At 45.1% G+C, this 22,595-nt stretch overlaps 1 protein-coding gene across 5 annotated transcripts; it reads right to left on the reverse strand.

Annotated features, from left to right (window-relative positions):
* Window positions 1-488: 488 nt before the first annotated feature.
* On the reverse strand, window positions 489-21,305 carry LOC113034056 (netrin-G2-like). Of its 5 annotated transcripts, XM_026188346.1 has the most exons (15): window positions 21,025-21,305; window positions 20,600-20,669; window positions 19,378-19,744; window positions 15,659-15,917; window positions 15,237-15,382; window positions 14,897-15,135; window positions 13,964-14,136; window positions 13,856-13,879; window positions 10,238-12,484; window positions 9,619-9,705; window positions 9,345-9,419; window positions 3,018-3,185; window positions 1,536-1,679; window positions 1,369-1,458; window positions 489-1,284 (listed from the first exon to the last, which is right to left on the reverse strand). In XM_026188346.1, exons 3-15 carry the CDS (start codon window positions 19,588-19,590, stop codon window positions 1,154-1,156), a joined length of 3,996 nt encoding a protein of 1,331 aa, XP_026044131.1. In that variant the 5' UTR covers window positions 19,591-19,744; window positions 20,600-20,669; window positions 21,025-21,305; the 3' UTR covers window positions 489-1,153. The 5 variants fall into 5 exon arrangements, with proteins under 5 accessions (XP_026044131.1, XP_026044134.1, XP_026044133.1 ...); XM_026188349.1 differs by lacking the exon at window positions 20,600-20,669 and having other exon boundaries at window positions 10,238-10,897; XM_026188348.1 differs by lacking the exon at window positions 20,600-20,669 and having other exon boundaries at window positions 10,238-11,851.
* Window positions 21,306-22,595: the final 1,290 nt, after the last annotated feature.

Raw genomic sequence — 22,595 nt, forward strand, 5'->3', positions numbered from 1 at the left:
CTGGGTTTAAATCTGGCTGCAATGGCTGCAATCACAGCATTGTAGATGGTGACAGATGTACCCTTAGGCCCCCTCCTCGATTCAGAGATGGTCTTTCCCTTTTCATGTAAATGAAAGGGAAAGACTCCGCCCTCAAACCAGCGTTCCTCCCTGTCCAGGATGTTACATCCTCATAATTGAAAGAGTGTCCACTGGCCTGTAGGTGTAAACAGACTGCAGAGTCCTGGCCTGATGAGGTGGCTCTTCTGTGTTGTAGCCAGAGGTTGTTTGGTTTCCCCGATTTATAAATCCTGCCAATCCTCCTGCACTTAACAGCGTGCACCATGATCCTTGGGGTCGACCAATTTTTGGTATTAGTTTAGTTTTTTAGTTTCAGTCATTATGCAAATGTACTGTTTATAAGGTTTGGGGAAAACTGCAGTCAGCTGAGACTGAAGAAGTCACCTGGATGATGATGAAATGTTTCTCCCACTGATGAACAGATGAACAGAATCAACCTTTGGGAATATAAAACATAAATATATATTTTTAAAAAAGGTATGAAGCTAAAATGTTGCCACAAAAAGAATCACCATTTATCAATGCTGCAGCTGGGCGAGCGATCAGCGGCTTTGTCAATAAACTTCATCACATTTCTGCATGAAATAGAGAGGACACGTAACGTATTGATCAGCTGATTTCACTCAGTTTGACCTTCAGACGTATGCACCAGTCAGAGCTCCAAGTGCAGTATGGGTGACAATGTTTTTGCAGAGCTTCATCCATACAAATTAAAGAGTCCTTGAACCGCACAGGAGGAGGGGGAGAAGGAGATAAGATAAACCTTTATTATTCAGAGGACGGGGTGGAGAGGACGATGTGGAGAAGACGATGTGGAGAAGACGGGCTGGAGGGAGAGTAGGGTTGAGGCAGCTCTCTTCCTGCAGAGTTCGGCTGTCTCTGATTTGTCAGGTTAAAGTGACCTGTTGTTGATCTCCTAAAATTATAATGTGATGATCGTCTTAGTGTGCAGGGCCTTATGTGATGTCATAAGATTGTGATGTAATATCCTGTACGACAATGTAAAAAAACATGAAGTTCAGTGAAAAACATTTGGTTGCAATCACATCGTCCCAGGTAATGTCATTATGGGACATTGTGCCTGGGGGCGGGGTCAGCAGAAAGTGGCGGTGATCAGACCGAAGGTCAGCAGGTAAAGGTGTGATGCCAGAGAGGAGGCGGAGTCCTCAGCGTTCTCCAGGCAGCCGTTCTTCTTCAGACACACCCTCTGCTCGCAGAATAAACCTGAAGGGGCACGTGGCATCATCAAGTTGTTCTGTGACATCATTGCATCTCCCAACCCACCTACACCACCTGAGCTGTGTTTACCTGTGAAGTTTTCAGGACAGATGCAGCGCAGGAAGTCGACGCAGGTTCCTCCATTCCGACAGACCAAACGCTCACTGTCGCACACGTTTGCTGATGGTGAAAGATCATCGATCACCAATTAGCTCATCGATAACATGAGGCGCATCATATTCAGCCCCTCTGTGTACCTGTGCAGCCGGCCCCGCCTCCTCTCCAGGTGTATCCAGGTAAACAGGAGTCACAGCGCCTCCCCGTGGCTCCATCTTTACACTGACAAAGACCCGAGTCCAAGCATCTAGGAGACACGCTGCCGTCTGCGTGGCACTCGCACTCTGAGGACACAACATCCCAAACACGTCTGTGTTACACCTTTCATGTACAGTGTAAACAGGACTTATTCATGCAGTTTGCACAATGTCAGTCTGACTCTTACTGTTTCCGACTTCATTCTTACTTTTGTTTGTGTCGCTGTTGTAAATATAAAAATATATAAATTCCTGTGCTGTGTCATAGTAGAAGGCCCTCACCTGTGGCACTCCAACTGTGTTATTTGTTGTTTATTGTGGAGTGGACCATTTTTCCTCTTTGTCATGCTGCTGTAACACGACAATTTCCCCTGTGGGATCAATAGACTATCTATCTATTCACTAGCTGGGACCACATCCTCAGGTTGGACAGTGTTACGGCCCCGCCCATATTTTGGATCACGGTGTTTGGATTTTGTTCCGAGTGTCCTGTGCCAAGTGCCTGTTTTAAAAAGCCTTCTCCAGCAGCAGACCATCCTTGGCTTCCAAACCATCTTTGATAAACGTCCGTGTGTGACTTTAGAGAATCATTAAGTTTTGAATGTCGGTTGTAGACACTGTACTGAAGCTGCCTTATTATTTTCTGTACTTTTTGCTCTTGTTTATTAAATCAGGGAGTTGGTTTTTGTTTTTCCCAGGGTTTAGGTAGCACCTCCCTTTTTGGAATAGCTTGCTTTGTTTGTTATTTTGGCCTGTGTTCACCCCAGAGTTAAAGTTTTCAGTTTTTCGTAGCAATGAAAGCACCTTAACCTGTAAACTGGCTTCTGGATATGGCTCTGGGGAGCGAGGCGGGGTCACTTTCCTTTTAACCCTCATGTTGCGCACCTGTATTCCTAGACTGGGACGTAACAGATTGTGTTTTTAGTAGATAAGTGGATGACGTGAGCATGAATTGAGCTGTGGTTTGGGAACTGGCAGTGGCTCCTGGGCAGATCCCCACATACTGACAAAAATGCGTATGAATAGCTTGTAGTGCCACAGTGCGGCAGTGGGGTTGGTCATTTATAGACAGAGAACTGGACGGGGCGTGTACAGAGGTGTGGTCCTGCTCCTGAAAGATATATGATCTCCATTCTACCTTTTAGGTCTGGCTCAGATGGGTTACTCACTGTGAGATATTAACATAAACTAATGTGATAAGACAACCTCTGACCTGTGGAACATTGTGCTGCCGTTTGATGAGAATACACTTTGGTATCTTATAAAGTCAGAGCTGTGTGAAGACATCTGAGGAGATTTTTACATGTTCGACCTGGTTGTCATAGAAGAGCTCAAGACCAGAGCTACGGTTCAACCTTTAGATGTTTTACAGGTTTCTAACTTCACATTGAGCTCTATCTCTGCGTTTGTGTGCATGTTACAGACCAACACAGACGTTCTCGTCAGTCAGCGGCAGCGAGGCATTTCGGTAGTAACCAAGGCGACAGTACTGACAATTCTGCCCCCGCGTGTTGTGTTTACAGCTCACACATGTGACCACGTTGATGAAGTCGATGTAGCTGCAGCGGTTGGAGTGACCATTACACTCACAGTCTGAAGGAAACACACACACACACACACACACACACACACACCTGTGTTCAAAGAAGGACCACCCACAGCCCCACCCACACCCCCCGGACATCAAACATAGATTGATGACACAACATGAACTTTGATGGGGAGACATTGTTTTATTAGTGCTCATCATGGTACGTAGTGAAATAAAGGGGGAGGAGTTAGAGCAATGAGGGGCGGGACCAGTGCTGATAGGAAGGAGTCAGTGTCTACTTAAGTTTGTGAAAAAAAATTTCTGGACACGAGCAGTGTGTCTGGAGGTGGTTAGGGGGGGGGAGTCTATTTCACTATGAGGTCTGTTTGGTGGGTGGGGTCAGGTATAGGGTGGGACCAATGACTGTAGAAAACATGGACGACGTGACAGCGCCTCCTCGCATTGTGTGTCACTACCCGATCCGTACCGGAAACCCGATCGGTACCCCGCATGCGCAAATCTTACGTCACTTCCTCTCTTTGCGACATTCAATATATTTGAATGATGCGGTTAGCGCCCAGTTAGCTCCTAGCATTTCTCAACAGCTCTGCCTCCTTTTCGACTGCCCGGGACATTTAAACAATGGATAATCCGTATGCAAAGAAATTCATGCTTTTCTCCTCAACAGAGAGCGTCCCCCGATTGAGCAACAGCGCCGTAAAATAAGAAGAATGGTGCCTAATTGCAGAGTTAATAATGCAGACTTTGTAATATCTCACGTGTAGATTCATCAGCCAGATGAAGTGTTTACTGACAATTGACAGTGATAGCGCACATCATCATCACTATTCCAACAATCCTCTCCTCACAGACAAGCATAAACACACTCGACTATCGCTAAATCAGATTTAACACACGTTTGTAATGACGATAATTCAGTTTATAATAGGGTTTATTCGCTCGGTCAGCAGGTGGCGGTATCCTCGTACACTGGGGAGTAAACTGCCATTAAACGAACAGAAGAAGAAGAAAACATCTGCACATGCGCGTTACGGATCGGGTAGACCCGATTTGTACGGTCAGACTTTACACATGCGCAGTAAGGATCGGAGAGTCCTGATCCGTAACTTTCTTTTTATTTTTCGTTTTTGTCTACATTGTACTGAAACGCTTCATTATTGCAAACATTTTAAGATATACTTGTTATTCTTAACATCTTAACAGATACTCTGACCCATAACTATCGTAAAACGCTACGACCGGAAGTAGAAACCTTTCGCGCATGCGGGGTACCGATCGGGTTTCCGGTACGGATCGGGTAGTGACAGTGACATTGTGCAAAAATGAAGCCAAAATATCCCACTTGTGGAGGCTGCCATCTTGCATTTTTGGAGCCAGAGTCTGCGCAGTAGTGACTTGAGGTGGAGCGACTGCGTCACGCTCCCGCCCACACACCCGCTGGACATGGCCGGAAACACGCCCCCTACACTTTTTACGTAGCCCGGCTGCTCCAGTTTTTAGCTGGTTTACCGCGACTGACGACTCGTTAAATTAAGGTAAATACAACCACGTCACTGTTATGAGAAAGAAACACAGCTTATCATCTTATAGTTCTACAACATCTAAAATCACTCTGTTGTTAATTAGTTTGCTAGATTAGCCGCTAGCATACGCACTGTGTTGGAGGCTTGTTGCTAGCTAGCTAGCGATGTTACACACCTGTTACTCTAATAGTCTGTTATTGAATGATTCAGGACTCCTTAGGTTTTGTTTCCATTTTTAGACAGTGATGAGATCAGCTGCACACTCCACAGAGGCCCAGAGTTACTGTTAATATCAAAAATATAACGCTGTCCTTTGAGATTTTAACATAAGACTGTGAGTGTAATGGATCTAAAACTGTTTAAATCTCTATAGCCTGGTAACATGGAAACTTTAAAAACATCAGCAGGAGGTTTCAGTAGTGTAGTCTAATTTGTTCTTTTCATTTAATAATAGAGTCCATATTATATCAACAGCTACATTCACCCTGGAGAGAAACTAGTGAGGCAGACCATCAGGACCAAGCTGGGTTTCTGGGTCCAAAGGTTTGGAGAAACTTCTTGCCTTTCTTTCATCACAGCTGTCCTGTGCCAGCTGTTCTGTTGACCCACTGAAAGAGGTTTCATTTAAGAAACACCAGGGGTCCGTTCTTCGTACCTCGCTTACTACATCCAAGATCGAATGACACATCCAAGATCAAATCATCGCGCTAACTTTGAGCTCGCTATCCCGGTTCTCCGAACAAACCTGTTGTTGACGATCAGTACAGCTGGATGAAGTAATGTGAGATCACTGGGTGGCTTAACAGGGGCTACGCATCGATAGTAGAAACATTGATCGGCAACCCTTTGATTGGTCGGCGAAAATGTCGTGGTGGTGGTCCTGCACCCCCTCGTCAACAAGTTGGTTAAGTAAATAATACCCTCACGGGAATATCGATATCTCTCTATGAGCACACTGTCGCGCTGAGCTAAAGGATCCTGTCTATCCCGCAATATACGCTGGATTCTGAGGACTCTCCTTATCAATCTTGCACCTTCTGCAATGGGTGGCTCGCGTATACGGACAGGACATGGCTGCGACAGGCTTCCCAAATCCACCTTCGCTTTTATAGCCGTGGTCTCTCATCTTGATTACATGAAGTAATTTACTATTACTACTCTAAAATATGAATTACATCTGAAATAATCAAATACATGTAATAGAATGATTAATAGTACATTTCCCTTTTTTTACGAAATGACCTGTATGTATCTGTGTGACATCAATAAAAGGATCAAGTGCTGCATTATCTTTAGTTACATTGATGATATTTATTTATGGTAAAACAGTGGTAAAATATCGCTGTTGTTTTCGTATAAATGAAGCAGACATACCTGAGTGGCCGCGATCTAATCCTGTTTACATAAAGTGAACCTGCTCCCGAGCAGGTTTACGCTTACGGATCTGTTGCTATGACAGCAAGTCCCGGATGAGCTTCGGAGAACCGAACGATCCAAGATCACGCGAAATCGTCAACAATCAAATCCGGCTAACTTACTTAGCGAGGTACGAAGAACGGGCCCCTGGAAGACTGAAGCTCATCGCATTGATCAAGCAGGACTCATGATCTTCACCAGCAGCTCCCTCACAGGGAAATCTTCAGCACTCCTCTGTAGGCCCGCCCCAGAAGATGGATAAACCCAGCATTTCATGAACACTGTGATGGAGACCTTTGGGTTGTGTAATGTTATAAATACTCGGATACTCCCCAGAGGCTCCAGGCTTTTACATAAAGATATTATATTCAGTCCTGTAGAAACTTGTATATTTAAAAATATATGATCCTCTCTGGTTACTCTGGTATGAATAACTCTGAATCACTTTATGGTAAATAACCCACCATCTGCAAAAAACTGAAAGAATTCCAGATGACAAATTTGTAGTTAAACATACAAGTGACGACCTTTGACCTTCATCAGGTTTTATTTAATTGTGTCAGAGAAACTCAAACGTGCTCTTCATGCAGCTGAGTACATCAAGTGTTTAAAACGGAAGCTGTGCAGGTCTGAGATCAGCAGCTAGGGATGGTTATCGTTTAGGTTTTATCCGATACCGGTGCCAAATCGGTACTTTTGAAACGGTGCCGGTGCTCAAACGGTGCTCGAACCGGTGCTTAAAGAATAATAATAATAATGGATTTATATAGCGCTTTTCTAGGCACCCAAAGCGCTTTACAATACCACTATTCATTCACTCTCACATTCATACACTGGTGGAGGCAAGCTACAGTTGTAGCTACAGCTGCCCTGGGGCAGACTGACAGAAGCCAGGCTGCCATATCGCGCCATCGGCCCCTCTGGCCAACACCAGTAGGCAAGTAGGGTAAAGTGTCTTGCCCAAGGACACAACGACCAGGACAGAGAGCCGAGGGATCGAACCGGCGACCTTCCGGTTACAGATGCGATTCCCAACCCCCTGAGCCACGGTCGCCCTAGGAACAAAAAGAATGGAGAACACAAACTTGGTCCAAAAACCTCTCATGTTCAGCTGTTTTTTGTAAAAAGATAACAATGTTAGCCTTTTCTGCAGCTATGGGGCATATATGGTATCACTCTTGGCTGGAAGCAGTGCTTAAACAATGGAAAAAATAAACTTTGTCCTAAACCTCTCATGTTTAACTGTTTCCCACTTTTTCTTTGGTCATTTTAGCCTTTTTAGCCAGGGTGAAGGGAGTATCTGCCATCAAACAAGAGGACAGCCGCATGTAGCTATGATGATGTTTGCTAGTTCACCTTACATGCATTAATGTAATAACGTGGTTAGCCTACTCAACGTAAATTACACACGAACAACATGAAGCTACTCACGCAGAGAAGAACGGCTGCTGCTGCATCATCATCCTCATCATTTCTGCTACACTGGCAGGGCTAGGGGCCAGGACTCTCCTCCTCGTGTTTTTGGGGGATGTTGCATAACAGGCAACCCACCCGCAGTAGATGCGCTCGGTGTGAGCGCATTTCTGGGCTTTTAAAAAAAAACGCTATGCGTCGCCAGGTGTTTCATCGGATTTGAGGTGTTACCTCCTTTGACAGTATCACAGTATCAGCTTAAAGCACTAGTTGCAGGCTGCTGAGTTTGCATATTTTGCTGTGAAGTACAGCCCGACTTTGACCGCTTCGCCCTGGGCGTTTTTAATCTGTAGCTCTGCTCTAAAAGAACGTACGTACCTGGGCCCGCCTACTATCCTCGGAAACATAAAATGATTGGCTAGAAGTGTATCACAGCTCAGGAAGAAAAAGCACCGAAATAAAGCACCGAAATGTGCGCTGCTTTTCGGTCTGGTTACTACCGTTTATGTCAGAACCGGTGCCATCATGGCACCGGACACCGGTACCCATCCCTATCAGCAGCTTTGTGAAACACCAAACTGAGGTCCTGTTAATGCTGATATACAGTGACACAGTTACATGAGTGATTAATCGTTTTGTTTTTTTGTCTTTAACTTTATCAATAAAACAGCTGCAGCTTTCACTACAGCACATGTGGCACTTTAACCTTTGTACTGTTTTCATCAGTTCATTTTGCAGTTAACATGTGAACATGTTGGATGATCTGTCTGCTGTCACTGGGTGGTGCTGAGGTCTGAATCTGAGGGCAGCTCCTGTAATCACAAACAGAACAGAACCATCACAAACTGAAATATAAAGTTTATCACTTAAATCTGAAATAAAGCTGATCCTTCTGTCCTCACACACTCAGGATCTGAAGCTCTTCTCTTACATTTTTTCAGTTCTACAGTTTAATCCATAGTTACAGATTAATGAGGAGTTACTGAAGTACAAGCTTAAAAAAATGGTGTTACTGTCTTTACACATGTGGAGACTGAAAACATGCTGCTGTTTTAAGATATTTAATAATCAGCTCTGCACAGGAGCTGAAGCAGGATGCAGCCTGTTGCTTTTACAGTATAACACTTGTAATAAAAGTACAGTAACAGTAATTAGTGACTGAGCAGCGCAGAGCGTTTCTCTTGATTTCTTCAGTCAGGGTAAATTCATTCACCTGCACAGATTAGCTAAACGAACCCTGACAGCCGAGTGCTCATCTTAGCTAGCTAGGTCTCAGGAGCTAGCTAAGGACGGTAGTTACGGATTAGCTTACAAACACGTTTAACTTACCGAAAAAGTGCAGCGGGGCCTCGGGTCCTTCTGTCGGGTAGTCCAGTTTACTGAAGAATACCTCAGGCTGTCAGGTTAAAACACTCGGTCGTGTTTTCGTAACGTAAACGCTGGTCCTCCTCTCAGAGCCTACGCTCTATCTGCTATTCCCGAACAGAGATACGCAAGTTTCTCCGTGACTGCAGCTGCCAGTCAAAGCTGCTATGATGACGTTTCACCCCAATTTAACATCACCGCAGTAGGAATTAGAATCAAACTTATGGGAAAGGAGACCCCTTGGACATAAATCAGCAACTATTGATAACAAAAGAAAGAATCTATGGAAAAAGATTATCTGAGGAGAATTAATTAATTTTAGTCTGACCCCCGTCCCATCCGCTAACAAGGAGGAGGCGGGGTTTATGACCTATACTGCAGCCAGACACCAGGGGACGATAGAGACGTTTTGGCTTCATTTTTGGGGACCTGACGCGTCGTCCATGTTTTCTACAGTCAATGGGTGGGACACAGAGGTCTTACCCTGGAAGCTCACATAGGCAATTTTGGACAGCTGACTGAACTTTGGTCCTCCTGGAATCAGGATCTTCTGGGTTGCTTTAGACACAAAACCAGGTGCGTAACCAGTAAGCATGGCAATATGAAGTCAGGGTCACCACTGCATGATCTACCAATCAGGGATCAGCACAACGTTTACTGGATCTATTCATCCTGTTAGGATTTTTACCATGAGGGTTACATTACTACTACCTGCCAGTAGGTGGCAGTATGGCAGTACAGTGACTGCATTCTGTACCTTTCTTCTCATAGCCTTTGTCCTCTTTCTCCTTCTCTCCTTCGGCTTTAGATTTTTCTTTAGTTTCCTCTTTGGCTTCAGGCACTGCTTGGTTCAAAAAGGAAATGAAATACTTAATTTGTATGAGGATTTTGATGTTTTCTGTTTACATTTCTTCTAAAAAACACTAAAAACCTGCCATTAATGCTTCAATAGAAAATGGTTTCAAATTTGCATAAACCTACAATCCGCCCAGTGTCAGTAATCTGACCAATCATGCCATGATGGAGAAATCTCCAAAGGTTCCACTTAACACTGAAACTTTCAGCCATGGAAACAGTACCCAACCCTTGGGCAAGATACTAACCCTAAGTTGCTCCATCAGAATATGAATTTGTGTGCATGTACTTAGAAAGCACTAAGTTTAGAGTCAGTGCTTGTGAGAATGGGTGTGATTGGGTGAATGTGACATGTTGTATAGAGCGCTTTGAGTACTCCGGGAAAGTAGAAAAGCGCTATATAAGAATCAGTCCATTTACCATGGATGGATGGGTTGATGGGTGGAGTAATCTATTAACAACAAGGATACTTTCTACACTAATATCTGTTGACTGTGAATCCTAATCTGTTGTTTTTGTACCTTTTTCCTTTGTTGCCTCTCTTGTCATTTCTTGTTTCGAGTCTTTCTTTTCCTCAAACTTCAACCCTCCTGATGGTTCAACAGATTCCTCTCCAGAAGACGTTCTTTCCTTTTTGTTTGCTGTAGAATCTACTGCAGGATTCTCACTGCCTGAATCCACTCCTGGATCCACATTAGGAATGTTTCTGTATGGCACAGAAGAATCTGGACCACTTGATTCAGATTTTTCATTTCCTGTCTCTCCTCTGCCTTGCTTTACTGGAAAAGATTCCTGTCCAGCATTGATAGAATTAGATCCAGGCGTTTCAATATTGTCACTTGAAACATTGCCAGGTTCAACCACAGGCATGGGCTGAGAATCAGATCCTGAATCTTGTCCAGGGCCAACTGACTTTGGGTTTTCTGGAACTGGGAAGGTAAAGTCAACAGGTGCTAAATCACCAGCAGGGTCAGACTGATCTATAGTAGCGGACTTTGTGTCTGATACAGGACCACCTCCATAGGGAGGCAACACGGAGTCCACAGGAATATCTGGAGCTGGAGGGGTAGCATCAGGAGGACGTATTTCTGGAGATGTCCCATCAGGAGAAGGTACATCAGGAGGAGGAAAATCTACTGAAGTATCTGGAGTCTTAATGGATGGCCCATCTGGAAGTACATCTGGAGAAGGCGGATCAGGAAAAGGTAGGTCAGGAGGAGGTGTATCGGGAGGAAATACATTACGAGAAGGCGGGTCGGGAAGAGGTACATCAGGAGCAGGTTTGTCAGGAGGTGGTCCTTCCAGAGGGAGATCAGGACGAGGAAGTTCTTGAGTAGGTACCTCAAGGAAAGATATATCAGTAGGAGCTCCATCAGGAGCTGGAACATTGAGGGAAGATAAAGCAGGAGGAGATGGTGCACCTGGAAACAGTACATTGGGGGTTGGAACAAAAGGAACTATTTCATCAGGAGTGAGTGTATCTGGAGATGATAGATCAAGAGGGGGCATTTCTGGTAGCTGTACATTATTAGTAAGTGTAACTGGAGATGATGCATCAGGAGAAAGTGTATCCGGAGATAGTATATCCAGTAAAACATCAGGAGAAATTACATCAGGAAGGGCTTCATTAAGAGCAGAAGGTATATCCACAGAGGGAGCTTCCAGTGGTAGATCTGGAGGAGGTACAGCCAGAGGAGGTATATCAGGACGAAGAGAAATTCCATCACGTTTTGTTGTAAAGAGAGTATCTCCAGCCTGACTGATACGGACAGATCCAGTGGGGAGAAAGTTTTCAGATTGAGACCCGTCACCTGGGGAAAACGTTTCTGGGATGGTTGTTAGAGGCAGAATTCCAGCTGATGGTGTTGGGACAGTAGGTGACACAGCACTGGTCACCACCTTCGATATATCAGTCCCAAGCACACCAACGTCTGAAGTGGAGTTATAGGGTGGACCCAGTGGGTCAGAGATAGACCCTCCAGTGTCAGTACTGCTGCCTTGGACAGTGGGGGTGGTACTGGTAGGACGGCTGGTGGTACTGTCTAGTACTCTGGGAGGTGGTTTTTCTCCAGTCTTCAGACGTGGATTGTTGGGTGGAGCTGTGTCTGTGGTAGGTCCAGCTGTACTGAATGAGTCTGTAAAGGCAACAGAACCTGTAGTACTAATAGTACCACGGACAGCAGTAAGAACTACTGTACCAGTTGTGAGTGTTGAGGTAGAGTCAATAGCAGTTAAAGGAAGGTCAGCTGAATCATTACTACTAGTAAAGTAAGTCACAGTACTAGAGTCAGTCATGTATGTACTGGTACTTGAATTGCCTCCAGTATTAGTAGAAATATCAGCTGAAACCATAAGAGGACCCTCTGTGCTGTTATCAGACATTAATGTGTACATGAATGTAGTCAAAGGAATGTCTTTAGGAGAAGTTGGGTCATTCAAAGTCTTATCAGTCATGCGGTTAGTAGTACTCAAAGCTGTATTAGTATCAGTTTTAGTAGTACTGTCAGTTACAGTATAAGTGGCTGTAGTACTGTCACTGGTAGTTGTAGTAGTAGTACTGTCAGCTGGGGTACCAAAGTCAGTTTTAGTAGGAACAGTAGCTGTAGTAGTTCTGTCAGTTGTGGCTGTAGTAATGCCAACAGCAGTATTTGTGTCGGTTGGCGTCCTGCTCTCAGGTACAGTAGTAATAGTAGCAGTAGTAGTACTGTCAGTCACTCCATCTGATGTGGCAGGTCTATCAGATGCTTCAGAGTTAGAGTCACCACCTGCTGTCAGAGAAGAAGAGTTACGTCTCTTTAGTAATCTTTTCTCTACAGTCTGCAGAACAGGGTACTGGGGCTTTCCAGTCTAATTCTCTGGCTGTAAAAATAAACTGGTGAGCTGGGTGTGTCCCACCATGAAGCCAGACCAGAAAAAGAATGAAAACAAGATCTTTTTACAGCTAAGAGACTCCAGGGAGGTTTTAATGAAAGGGAGTGCAATAAATGAACATTCTCATAACAGCCACGCAGATGGTCAGGCTGACAGACTCCAGAGTAAACCACCTGCTCTCAAAGGCCTCCCTGGAACCAAAACCTGGTCTTAGTGGAACTGCAATCAACCCCATCCCTCATGCAATCCCTAACCAACAACAGAAACCATTTGAGCCATTAATCTTCTAGTCTTGATGCTTATTTTCTTCAAGTCCTGTCTTTAAATCTGAGACCAAACCTCCTTCTCAGCACCCCAAATATCAACATGTTTATACCTGTCCCCTAACAGTCTGAACAGCAGCGCTATTTTAGAAATTATACAGATGTGTTCACACCATCAACAGGTCAACATTGTACAATGAACCACAGCGCAGAGGCTCCTTTTGCAACTGAACCTGGATCTCAAGGTTCGTACAGTTTGGGTTTCTTTTATGCATCTAGCTCATCCTCAGTCACCTGATCTCTGCCATGGCTCATCAGCCTCTGCTCTGCTTGGGTGGGGTTATTATCTCTGGTCCTTCCTGCATAGGGTGCTGAGGCCATAACATTGGGTTTAGTTTGGAGTCTGTTGCAGCCCATCCAGCCACATCTCATCTCCTGTGATTGTAAGAAACACCCGGTCTGTGTCCTGCAGAGGCTTTATGGACACTAACAATTTCTAATGCAGCTAAATCCACAGACTGCTGGACAAATCCTCTCTTTAGCCGAGACTGTTTCCACCCTGTGCTTTAGTCTCAGAAACTTTGAATCGCGTTTGTCCAGAAATTTGAGAATTCAGCTGCTGACTCCTCAGATCTAAAAAAGTCAGTCACTAGCTGATCTACTGATCTATATAGCTTATCTGTTGATCTCTATTCAGTCAGGGTTGCATCTCTTAGGATGAGTGTGTGTGTGTGACAACTAGCAACTTAAAACAACTTACACAGACTAAGAGCATGAGCGGCTCATCTGTTAACTACATAATTAACATCCAAATTTTCCTTGTAGACTGCTATCGTGTGACTGATGGGGATGATGTAACGTGAAGTGAATTCAGCTGCTAAAAGCTCACCTTAGACAAGCTGCACAGAAACGCACAGTTGCTTACAAGTGTAAAGTGCCATGATGCAACACAGACAGGTGAGCAGACAGACAGTTAAGACAGCTAATCAGCTGAGCTGTACTTACTGGCTGCAGGTTCTGTTGCTTCACCTGAGAAGGACATGAATGGAAACAGGTGTAGAGTTTATATTGCTGTTTGCAGGTGCGTGTCTGTGTGCATGTGTAGCTACATACAGGCATTGGCAGTGCCTTTGGGCAGGGGCAGGTATGATCCTGGTCTCCAGGTGCGAGATGTGAACTCTCGGCTGCAGCTCTGACAGTCCTGTCCAGCCGTATTGTGGTCGCATTCACACTGCAGTGTCGCATCGCGCAGCGCACACTGAGATGCATGTAGGTTGCACTTACACCTGAGAAACACACACAAAGAAGGGCTTAGCTTCACCTGAACTTTTACCAACTCATATGAAACTCCTGAAACTAGACCACTAAGATGGACGCTGCTCCTTAAACCTGCATTCTTTCTAATGTCCAGCAGGGAGTGACTCCTCTTGGCTGTGAAGGAGTCTGACTGGACAGAAGTGTACGAGCCTTCAGATCGCTCAGGCGATCTGAGCAGTGAGTACTTTCAGGTCTGACTGAATACAACAGTTTGTCCTGCTCGAAGCAGGCCAGGATTTAGGGCGGGGCTACAGTGGGACTGGTTGAGTTGCTTGTCATGTCAAGATGGTGACAGTGTTCAGCTTGACCATGGATCATCTATCCTCTGTGTATGTCAAAAGTTGCTGAAAACCCCCTGATGTCAGGTAAGCTTTAAAAGAAAATTCTTCTGAATGTAGTCCAATTTCTTTCCAAAATCTCAAATCCTAATTATCTTAAACTGGCCTCCCTCTCTATTCTGCCCCCCTACATGACTTTTTGTGATTAGCTGTAATGTTGGGGAACGCCTGATGATGATGGCTGGCTTTTGGCTCGTCTTGGTTGTGATATAGAGGTTGGTTAACTGGTTTTGGCATTGAAATGGTACATTAGTGTTTGTTTGTGGTTGTTTAGTTTGTTACCCAGTAGGGATGTTGGTCTTTTCAGGGCAAGGACTTGTTTGTCTCATTTGTGAATGTAGCCAGTTGTTGCTGAGTTATAGTTAGATTATGGTAGGTCTTTGTTGGTTACCTGGCAAAAACATCAATGTTGGAAATAGCATAGAAGTATTTCAGCAGGTTGTCTCTCTGGACGTAGGTTCCTCCCAGTGCCGGGCGGAGGAGCCTCAGTCGGAGGTTGGTGAAAGTGAAGAAATCTCTGAGTCCCTTTGTGGTCTCCATCCGAGTGTACAGAGCGTCCATGTTGATCAGCTTTGGACCAGCAAACACCCCGAACCGAGCTCTCACCTCAAACACCACAGATTTCTCTTCCTGTTGGTGAGGAGAAGTTTCAGATAACCACAAATAAATATAAGCTGTACAAATGTGTTCTGCATACTGTGCGGGACCAGCATCAGGGTCCAGTTACAGACCTTAGCGCCGACCCAGCGGGAGTACTGCTCGGTGCAGATGACCCGGGTAATGTTACTTGGTGCTAAATCAGAGACTCGTTTGGGCGACATGCCGAACGCCTCGAGACAGTCGTCGGCATAATACTGATACGGCTGCCAAGTGACACCTGAAACACAAACGCTGATTATTTGACAGTTCACGGTGTTTGTGACTTCCTGTTTCCTGGTTTCAGAATCATCTCCAGACAAAATCCATCTGTAAAAGCTTCATAAATGACTTTGTTTCACCCACATCCATGGATCAGAGGAGACAAGGGTTTCTGAATGATACCCCTCAGACTCTGCACTCAGCTAATTACTCTTCAGTGAAGTTGATCAGCTGAATGTTTCAGAAAATCTCTCAAACATTAGTCAGAACAGGTGTTTAACAGGTTTCCAGTCACCTTTGTCGATGGATTTCTCCAGCACCATGCTGGTTGGACGGCCATATTCGAAGGTAACAACAATGTCATCGACCACCTCCAGACTCTTGTTCCAGGTAAGGGTGATGTTGGCCAATAGGGGCTCAGGAAACCTGGACCATGTGATTGTCTGCCAGTAAGTGATGAGCCCACCCCTCTCCCTGTCTCCCATGAGCTGAGGAGGGTGAGACAGGTCTGGGCTAGAGGCGTCGCACTCATCGCTGCACAGGTACGGGTTCTCCTGAGGAAAGACCACATTGAGCACCAATATTTGATAAAGCACGAACACGGGCTGTAAGTTTATAAACAATCAAGAATGTCATTGTCACATTAACATCTGTAGCTCCCGTAACTCCTGAAAAATTGAAAGAATTCCAACGCCTCTTCAAAGCAGCGACTCTGCACATTTCAGAGACAGTCATTATAATCCCAGGCATGGTGTTGCAGGAGCCCCTCGAAGACAAAGGTTGATTGAGAGAAAAGAGGGTGAGTGTGATGGAAGTCCACAGAAAACAGATGTTTTATCAGGAATTTGTTCTTTTTACTTTTACCTCATACATTATACATGCTTCCCTTAGGCAGCATCATTAGAAGACATAGCATACATTTACACTGCTATGCTGATGACACCCAGCTCTATCTGTCCATGAAGCCAGATAACACACACCAATGAGTTACACTGCAGGAATGTCTTAAAGACATAAAGACCTGGATGGCCGCTAACTTTCTGCTTCTTCATTCAGATCAAACTGAGGTTATTGTACTCGGCCCTGAAAAGCTTAGAAATATGGTATCTAAGCAGATTCTTACTCTGGATGGCATTACCTTGGCCTCCAGTAACACTGTGAAAGTAATGGAGAGTAATGAGAGCAACTTTAGTGATAGTTTGCAGGATTTGTATGTTATGTAAATTGCCAAAGAAATAGTGTTAAGACTGGATTTATGTTACCCGTAGACGGTGTGTGGCCAAAAATAGAAATTAGAAGTGGGTTTAGAGCTTGATTTGTGGGCATGATTTGTTTCGTTACATTCTAGTTATTATTTTCACCTGCAAGTAAATTTAAAGGGATAAATAAGGAATTAGTTCATTTCTCAGGAGAGAAATGAAGAGGGGGACTTTTGAGGTTTAAATTCATAGGGGGTCATATGATTGTTGGGTTTTTCTCTGTATCTATGAAGCGCCTTGAGGCGACCTTTGTTGTGATTTAGCGCTATATAAATAAAATTTAATTTAATTTAAAAATGTGTTGTTCGAGGTAGTCAGAGTGGACTGAGATGAGGAAAGACCATAACTTCAGCGCAGAAGTGCTAGTATTAATGGTGAACATGGACCAGCACCAGTGTGGCTTTTCATGGCCAGTGTTTGTAGTTTTATTGTTGCGGGTGCTTCCTGATTTGGTCTGACATGCTGTTTGTAGGCGGTTAATACCGATGACGTTTGCAAACACAAACTGTGCGGTATTCTCACAGCTTCTGTTTGCCTGTGTTTAATTAATGTTGACCTTTAACCTAGGCCTCCGTTATACTTACACATACTTTGTGTAGTCATTAAAGGTCAGTATGCTGTACCTTTACAGAGACTCTAACATGTGCAGAGAGGGATTAACACTGATGCTAATCTGATTAGGGTTTGAGGTTTATCCTTTAACTTCAGCTGCCGTGTGCAGGAGATGTGGCTTTAACTAACCAGCACTGACTAATCACACGAAGAGGGCCGAAAACCTGAAATACATGCTGAAGGAGACGTGTTAGACTCATTCCTGTCAGATGATCATGAAAGTGTTTAAATTTTCATGCAGTTTCCACCAAAATATCCAAACTCAGAGTCCAACATCAGATAACTAGGAAACATTCGGAAGGACCCTGGTCTTGTTAGAAGAGACGGCATCTATCCTGCTTTGGATGGAGCAGCTCCCGCCAAATTTATTAAACCCCCCAAAACGTGACCCGAGTTGGGACCAGGAAGCAGAGGTGCAGTCTTACAGGCCTCTCTGGAGTTTTAAGGATTTGGGTAAACTCATGAAATCTGTTCGATCTGTCGCTAACTTTCTTGGTCACCTGACTAGATGTAGTTTCGACATCAGCACCAGTGACAACGACAGAAGTAAACTCACTACTACGTCTCAGTAATATCACCTAATTTGTTCCAAATAAAAAGGTTTTTAAAAATGAATCCTTGTGTATTTAGTTGTCAGCGTGACCACAATGTAATATAAGCCAATTAGACTCCAAAGTTACCTGACAGTTATTCCAAATGTAATGAATAACTTTAACGAAGTTACAAACAATACTGAGTTCAACTAAGAATGTCAAAAACATCAAATCTACATTCAAATTGACCAGTTTATAGAAAACCCCGACAAAGCATGCCAGAGCTCCTCGGGCCGCTCACTCCAGAGCTGAGTGTGAAAAACAGCCAACACTCGATCACCTTTAGCATGAGGTGGGAACAGGAAACAGGTTTGTGTTGAGGATCTGAGGGTTCGCAGCGGTTGGTACAGGAAGAGCAGGTCGATACTCTGAAATGGGATTTAACTTTACTGAGTCAAATCTGAAGAGCAGCAAGCTGGAGTAACATGTTCAGGGTTCCTGGAAAGTTTGGATAGCAAAGCTTATTAATTCCCGTTAAAAGACTGTTACAGTAGTCTGACTCAAAGCATGTGTGGTGGTCTGAATGTAAACTCATTATTGATCCTGTGTGATAAGAAATGTCATTGAATGTTGGGGGGTGTAGATACCTGCACAGATAGCAGGTATCTACACCCACTCTTCACTTTCAAAAACTGTAAACAGCTCCGTCGACACTTTGAACTGTGAGCATGTCAACTAAACGCTAACATGAGTTGTTCCCACACTTCATAGCTGATTTCAGATCAGTTAGTCACGCAAGTCTCAGGAGGAAGCTGGCGAAAAGCCGTGCAGGTACAGCTGGGATTCAAACCAGGAACCTTCTTGCTTGGAGGCATAACCACTGTTCCACCCAATGTGATTACAACTGAGTCTGTTTTTCAGTGGAGCCAGTGGCTCCAGAGTCCATCTGCTGCACAGTCTGAACGTCCTTGTTCATGTTCTGATCACGTTACTGCGCCTGTCTAACCCACTGAACTTTAGCGTGTTTCACGTATGTTGTGAGACGCTTCCTGTCCGACTCTCGGGGTCTTTTCACTGACACAAATGAAATCAATTAGCATTTAGTCTTTGCTTCATTACAGCTGTTACATTTATCAATAATTCAGGCAGGACTTCAGCTTCCCAAAGGAACAATTAGAGAGCCAGCGGGATCACCGTGTCCTCTGTGTGTTTGCAGAGGGGTCCAAACTGTGGCTCGGGGCGCCTGCAGGAGGTCATACAATGACTGACAGGTGATCGTCTACTCTTCCTTGTTTTGGTGAAAGATAACGAGCTGCTCATGTTTAAAATGAGTGAAACACCAACAATTTAAATGTAGTCGGAAAACTTTAAAATAATTTCATCAGCAAACAGTTCAGATGCTGCAGCACCAATCACAAGCTCTCTGTGAAGTGAAACCCTCACCTGTGGACAGAGTTCATCTGACAAACTGAAGTTTGTGGAGTGAAAATGATGAAGAGAGCAGAGGTATAATGTCTTTCTGTGACACAGGCAACAGGAAGTCGGCTCAGAGGTCACCTGTGTGTTCAGGTTTGTGATCAGGTGTGTGTGTTCAGGTGCGTCAGACTGACCAGTGTACAGAATCTCTCAGGTGGGTTTCCGCAGGTGATCCCAGGGGGGTCAACTCTGATCTGCATCACCTCCTTCATGTTGGTTGGGGGCGGCTGACAGGCGTAAAACTCAGGCCCCGCCTTTGAGCCACGCAGAGATCGACAGACATCAAACTGACACCGTCCACGCGGCAGCAGGAGGGCGAGGAGGGCGAGGGCATGTGAGAGGGACATGATGAACTGTCAGGCAAACAGGAAGTTCAGCTGAAGGTCATGCCATAGTTACAGCTTTGCCAGGCCTACTTCAAACAGGTGGCTACCATGGCAACCATCTGCTTTCTGTGTGGTTGTCATGGTGTGCTAAAGGTTTTGCTCGCCGCCCACAGGCCTGCAGTAGAAGAACAGAAACAGAGCATCAAACGTTGAGTATGCCGTGAACTTGAACCAAACATGTTCACAGACAGGAAACAATCTGCTCAAAATGACCTCACTTCCTGTTTGCAGCTGCCACCTTTGGGCACAGGCTTGTGTTGTCTCTGGAAGCTCGCCTGTGCATTCAAACCAATTATTCATGAATATTTTCTACATTGTTGCCTTCAGCCGAGAGCTTTCACGTGTTTTTGTTCAGCCTGGAAACGTAAGGAGCAACGCACCTTACAGGAGGCTACTCAGTCTGCACGAACCGGTCACTAAGCTGAGTTGGAACCAGGCGCCCCTTCATTATGGACAAACTGTGAAGAAGTCAGAGACCGGGCAGGCCATTTCTCCCAGTCACATCTCACTGTTACTGCTCATGTGACCGTTGAAGACTCCCAGCAGGACAACCGAACCCTACAGGACCTGAGTACTCTGAGCTGTGATTGGACAAGTCCGCACAAGCCCCAGTCGAGACCTGTTCTCCCACCCAAACACGCAGGGAAGCAAGGCTCACATCCACCAGAGAAACGCTGTGAACCTTGGGGATAGAAGAAGACCCGCCGCCCCTCACCCACCACCTGTCACTGCGGACAGCTGCAAACTGGGGCAGTATCCAGCCCCGCCTTCCTGGAGTCCAGTTCCACAGCTGGAGCCGAGCATCGTGCCATCTCTCAGCCTCAGGCAGGGAAGTACCACAACCCGACACCCCCCCCAAAGTGACAATCGCCAAGTTTTTCCTACCAGTATAAACACCCTAACCAGCGGCGACCCTGAAGCACTGACCAGCTACTGAAAGCATCCAGATGTTTGTGACCTGCCGGTTTACCTGAAGTCTTTTAATCAGCCGTCATCATGCAGGAGCAGGTGTGTAGATGTTGCTCAGCGTCCTGCAGCCTCTGGAGAAATAAAGCGAGACGGTCCGAGCTCGGCTCAGAGTCTGTGTTTGTTTGTGAGATGGCAGAGATGATTAAACTGAGACGCTCGGTCCTCCGACTCTTCCTCTTTATTAAAATCTTCCTGCTGATGAAACCGGAGCGGGATCAGTACCATGCCTGACACACACTCAGCGTCCACTTCATTAGGAACACCTCCTCACTAATGTCTCGTTTACTTTCAGAAAATCATAATTTTATCACCTGAAGCTTTCAGATCAGTTTTCACCTGAGACACCTTCGTACACACCTGCTCAGGTTATTTCATCCGTGTGTCTGTCTGTCTGCAAGCACACCTGTCTGTGTGACAGCCACTCACCTGTCTGTCTTCAAGTTGATTCTTGATGAGCTGATTAAACGGGCGATCAAACATTCCTCCTCCTCAGCTCCTCTCTTCTTACTGTATTTCCTTTTGTTCCCTTCCTCTTCTCGTTAATCCTCCTCTTCCTCAGCGAGCCTCCTTCTGTTTCTCCTCTAATCCCTCTCCTCATCCCCTTTTCTTTTCTCTCTCAAAGATCTGTCGCTCTGATGGCTCAGCCCTCCCTCTCGCTCTCTCTCTCTGGATCAGGTGGTAAAACGGTTCATCTGACGGTTGATAGCGAGGGGTGAATAACCCCGCTAGTCACATGACTGGCATCTGATCCTGACAGGAAACAAACTTTTTTCCTCTGAGATTTAATATTGATATTCTGCACCTGCTCAGGTAAACAAAGGTGTCAGTCACAAATAAACGAAATGGCCAGGAATGGGTTGATGGGCGGAGACCACGTCCCCCGGTCTGACAGGAGGTGGAGTCTTTGAGCTATGAGCTGATGATGTGGTGGTTCTAGTTCAGGTCCACCTGCAGCTCTGTGAGAGCCTTTTAGCCAAACGTTACATCGCTGCTCAGTAAAAAGATCCCTGATGATTAAATTATAAAATATATGCAACAAATTTATGAAATCATTGGAGCATTACAGCAAAAACGACCATCAGGGTCAGTGTTGGGTTTAGATTTTATTATTGTCATTTGTATTAGGAAATATTTAACCATATATTCTTAGAGGTGTATAATCAATTGTGTAGTGATAGGTTGTGTGATCTTTAACAGGCTGCAAAGGCTTGGTGTGTATTCCACACTAGAATGCACACCCACATCCTGGGAGCACGGGAGAGGTCGTACCTTGTCTTCATTGCTTTATGGTAGGATTAACGTAGCTACGTCTGTTCTAGTCTAAGTGCTTTTCTGTTTAGATGAACTGCTGGACTTCCTCACCGGGGGGGGGTCTACCCTCTTCCTGACCAAGGATGTTTGCCTTCATGTTATATGACCCTTTGATCAGCAGTACCACACACACACACACACACACACACACACACACACACACACACACACACACACACACACACAGTATTCTTTGTTTACATGTATACCTATGTAAGATGCTATATGTTAATGACCCTATGCATATTCATGTAGCCACAATAAAAGGAGTGCTGTGGGGAAACCTGGCTGAGAGTCTGACAGAGGTCAAGTGGTGGAACGACGCTTGGCTCCAGCCAGGTCTCCCTCATGCATGAGTAAACCAGAGAACTTTGGTGCCTTGAGTCTTGCTTTTTGCTGCGTAGCAGATTGTCCTTAACGTTCCAGCGAATAGGTTCGAGCTACAAACCTATCAGTCAGATCCTGATGGAAACTTCCTATAATCTCAGGAATCTTTCTGCTTTTACTGGCTAGTTTGAAGAGAATTTTTAGAGCTACGCTTCTTTTGCATCACTGCTGTGCTGTCGGCTCCTTAGGACTGCCACATGTTTTAGTTTATGGCAAATATCTGAGACCTCTGAGGCTTCGCCCCAGCAGGAACGCATCCCAAGCCCATCCTGTGCTTCCAGGACACCTGGATCAAGGCC

Source organism: Astatotilapia calliptera, chromosome 12, assembly GCF_900246225.1.
Source record: "Astatotilapia calliptera chromosome 12, fAstCal1.2, whole genome shotgun sequence".
In the NCBI taxonomy this organism is placed as follows: Eukaryota; Metazoa; Chordata; class Actinopteri; order Cichliformes; family Cichlidae; genus Astatotilapia; species Astatotilapia calliptera.

Coding starts and splice junctions, on each gene's coding strand:
- LOC113034056 (XM_026188345.1), bottom strand. CDS start 19,590: ATGTCCCTCTCACATGCCCTCGCCCTCCTCGCCCTCCTGCTGCCGCGT. Junction 14,137..14,896: donor AACATTGATGTTTTTGCCAG/GTAACCAACAAA, acceptor TGTGTTTCTCAG/GTGTAAGTGCAACCTACATG. Junction 3,186..9,344: donor TGCCTATGTGAGCTTCCAGG/GTAAGACCTCTG, acceptor TGTTTCCTTCAG/ACTGTGAGTGTAATGGTCAC.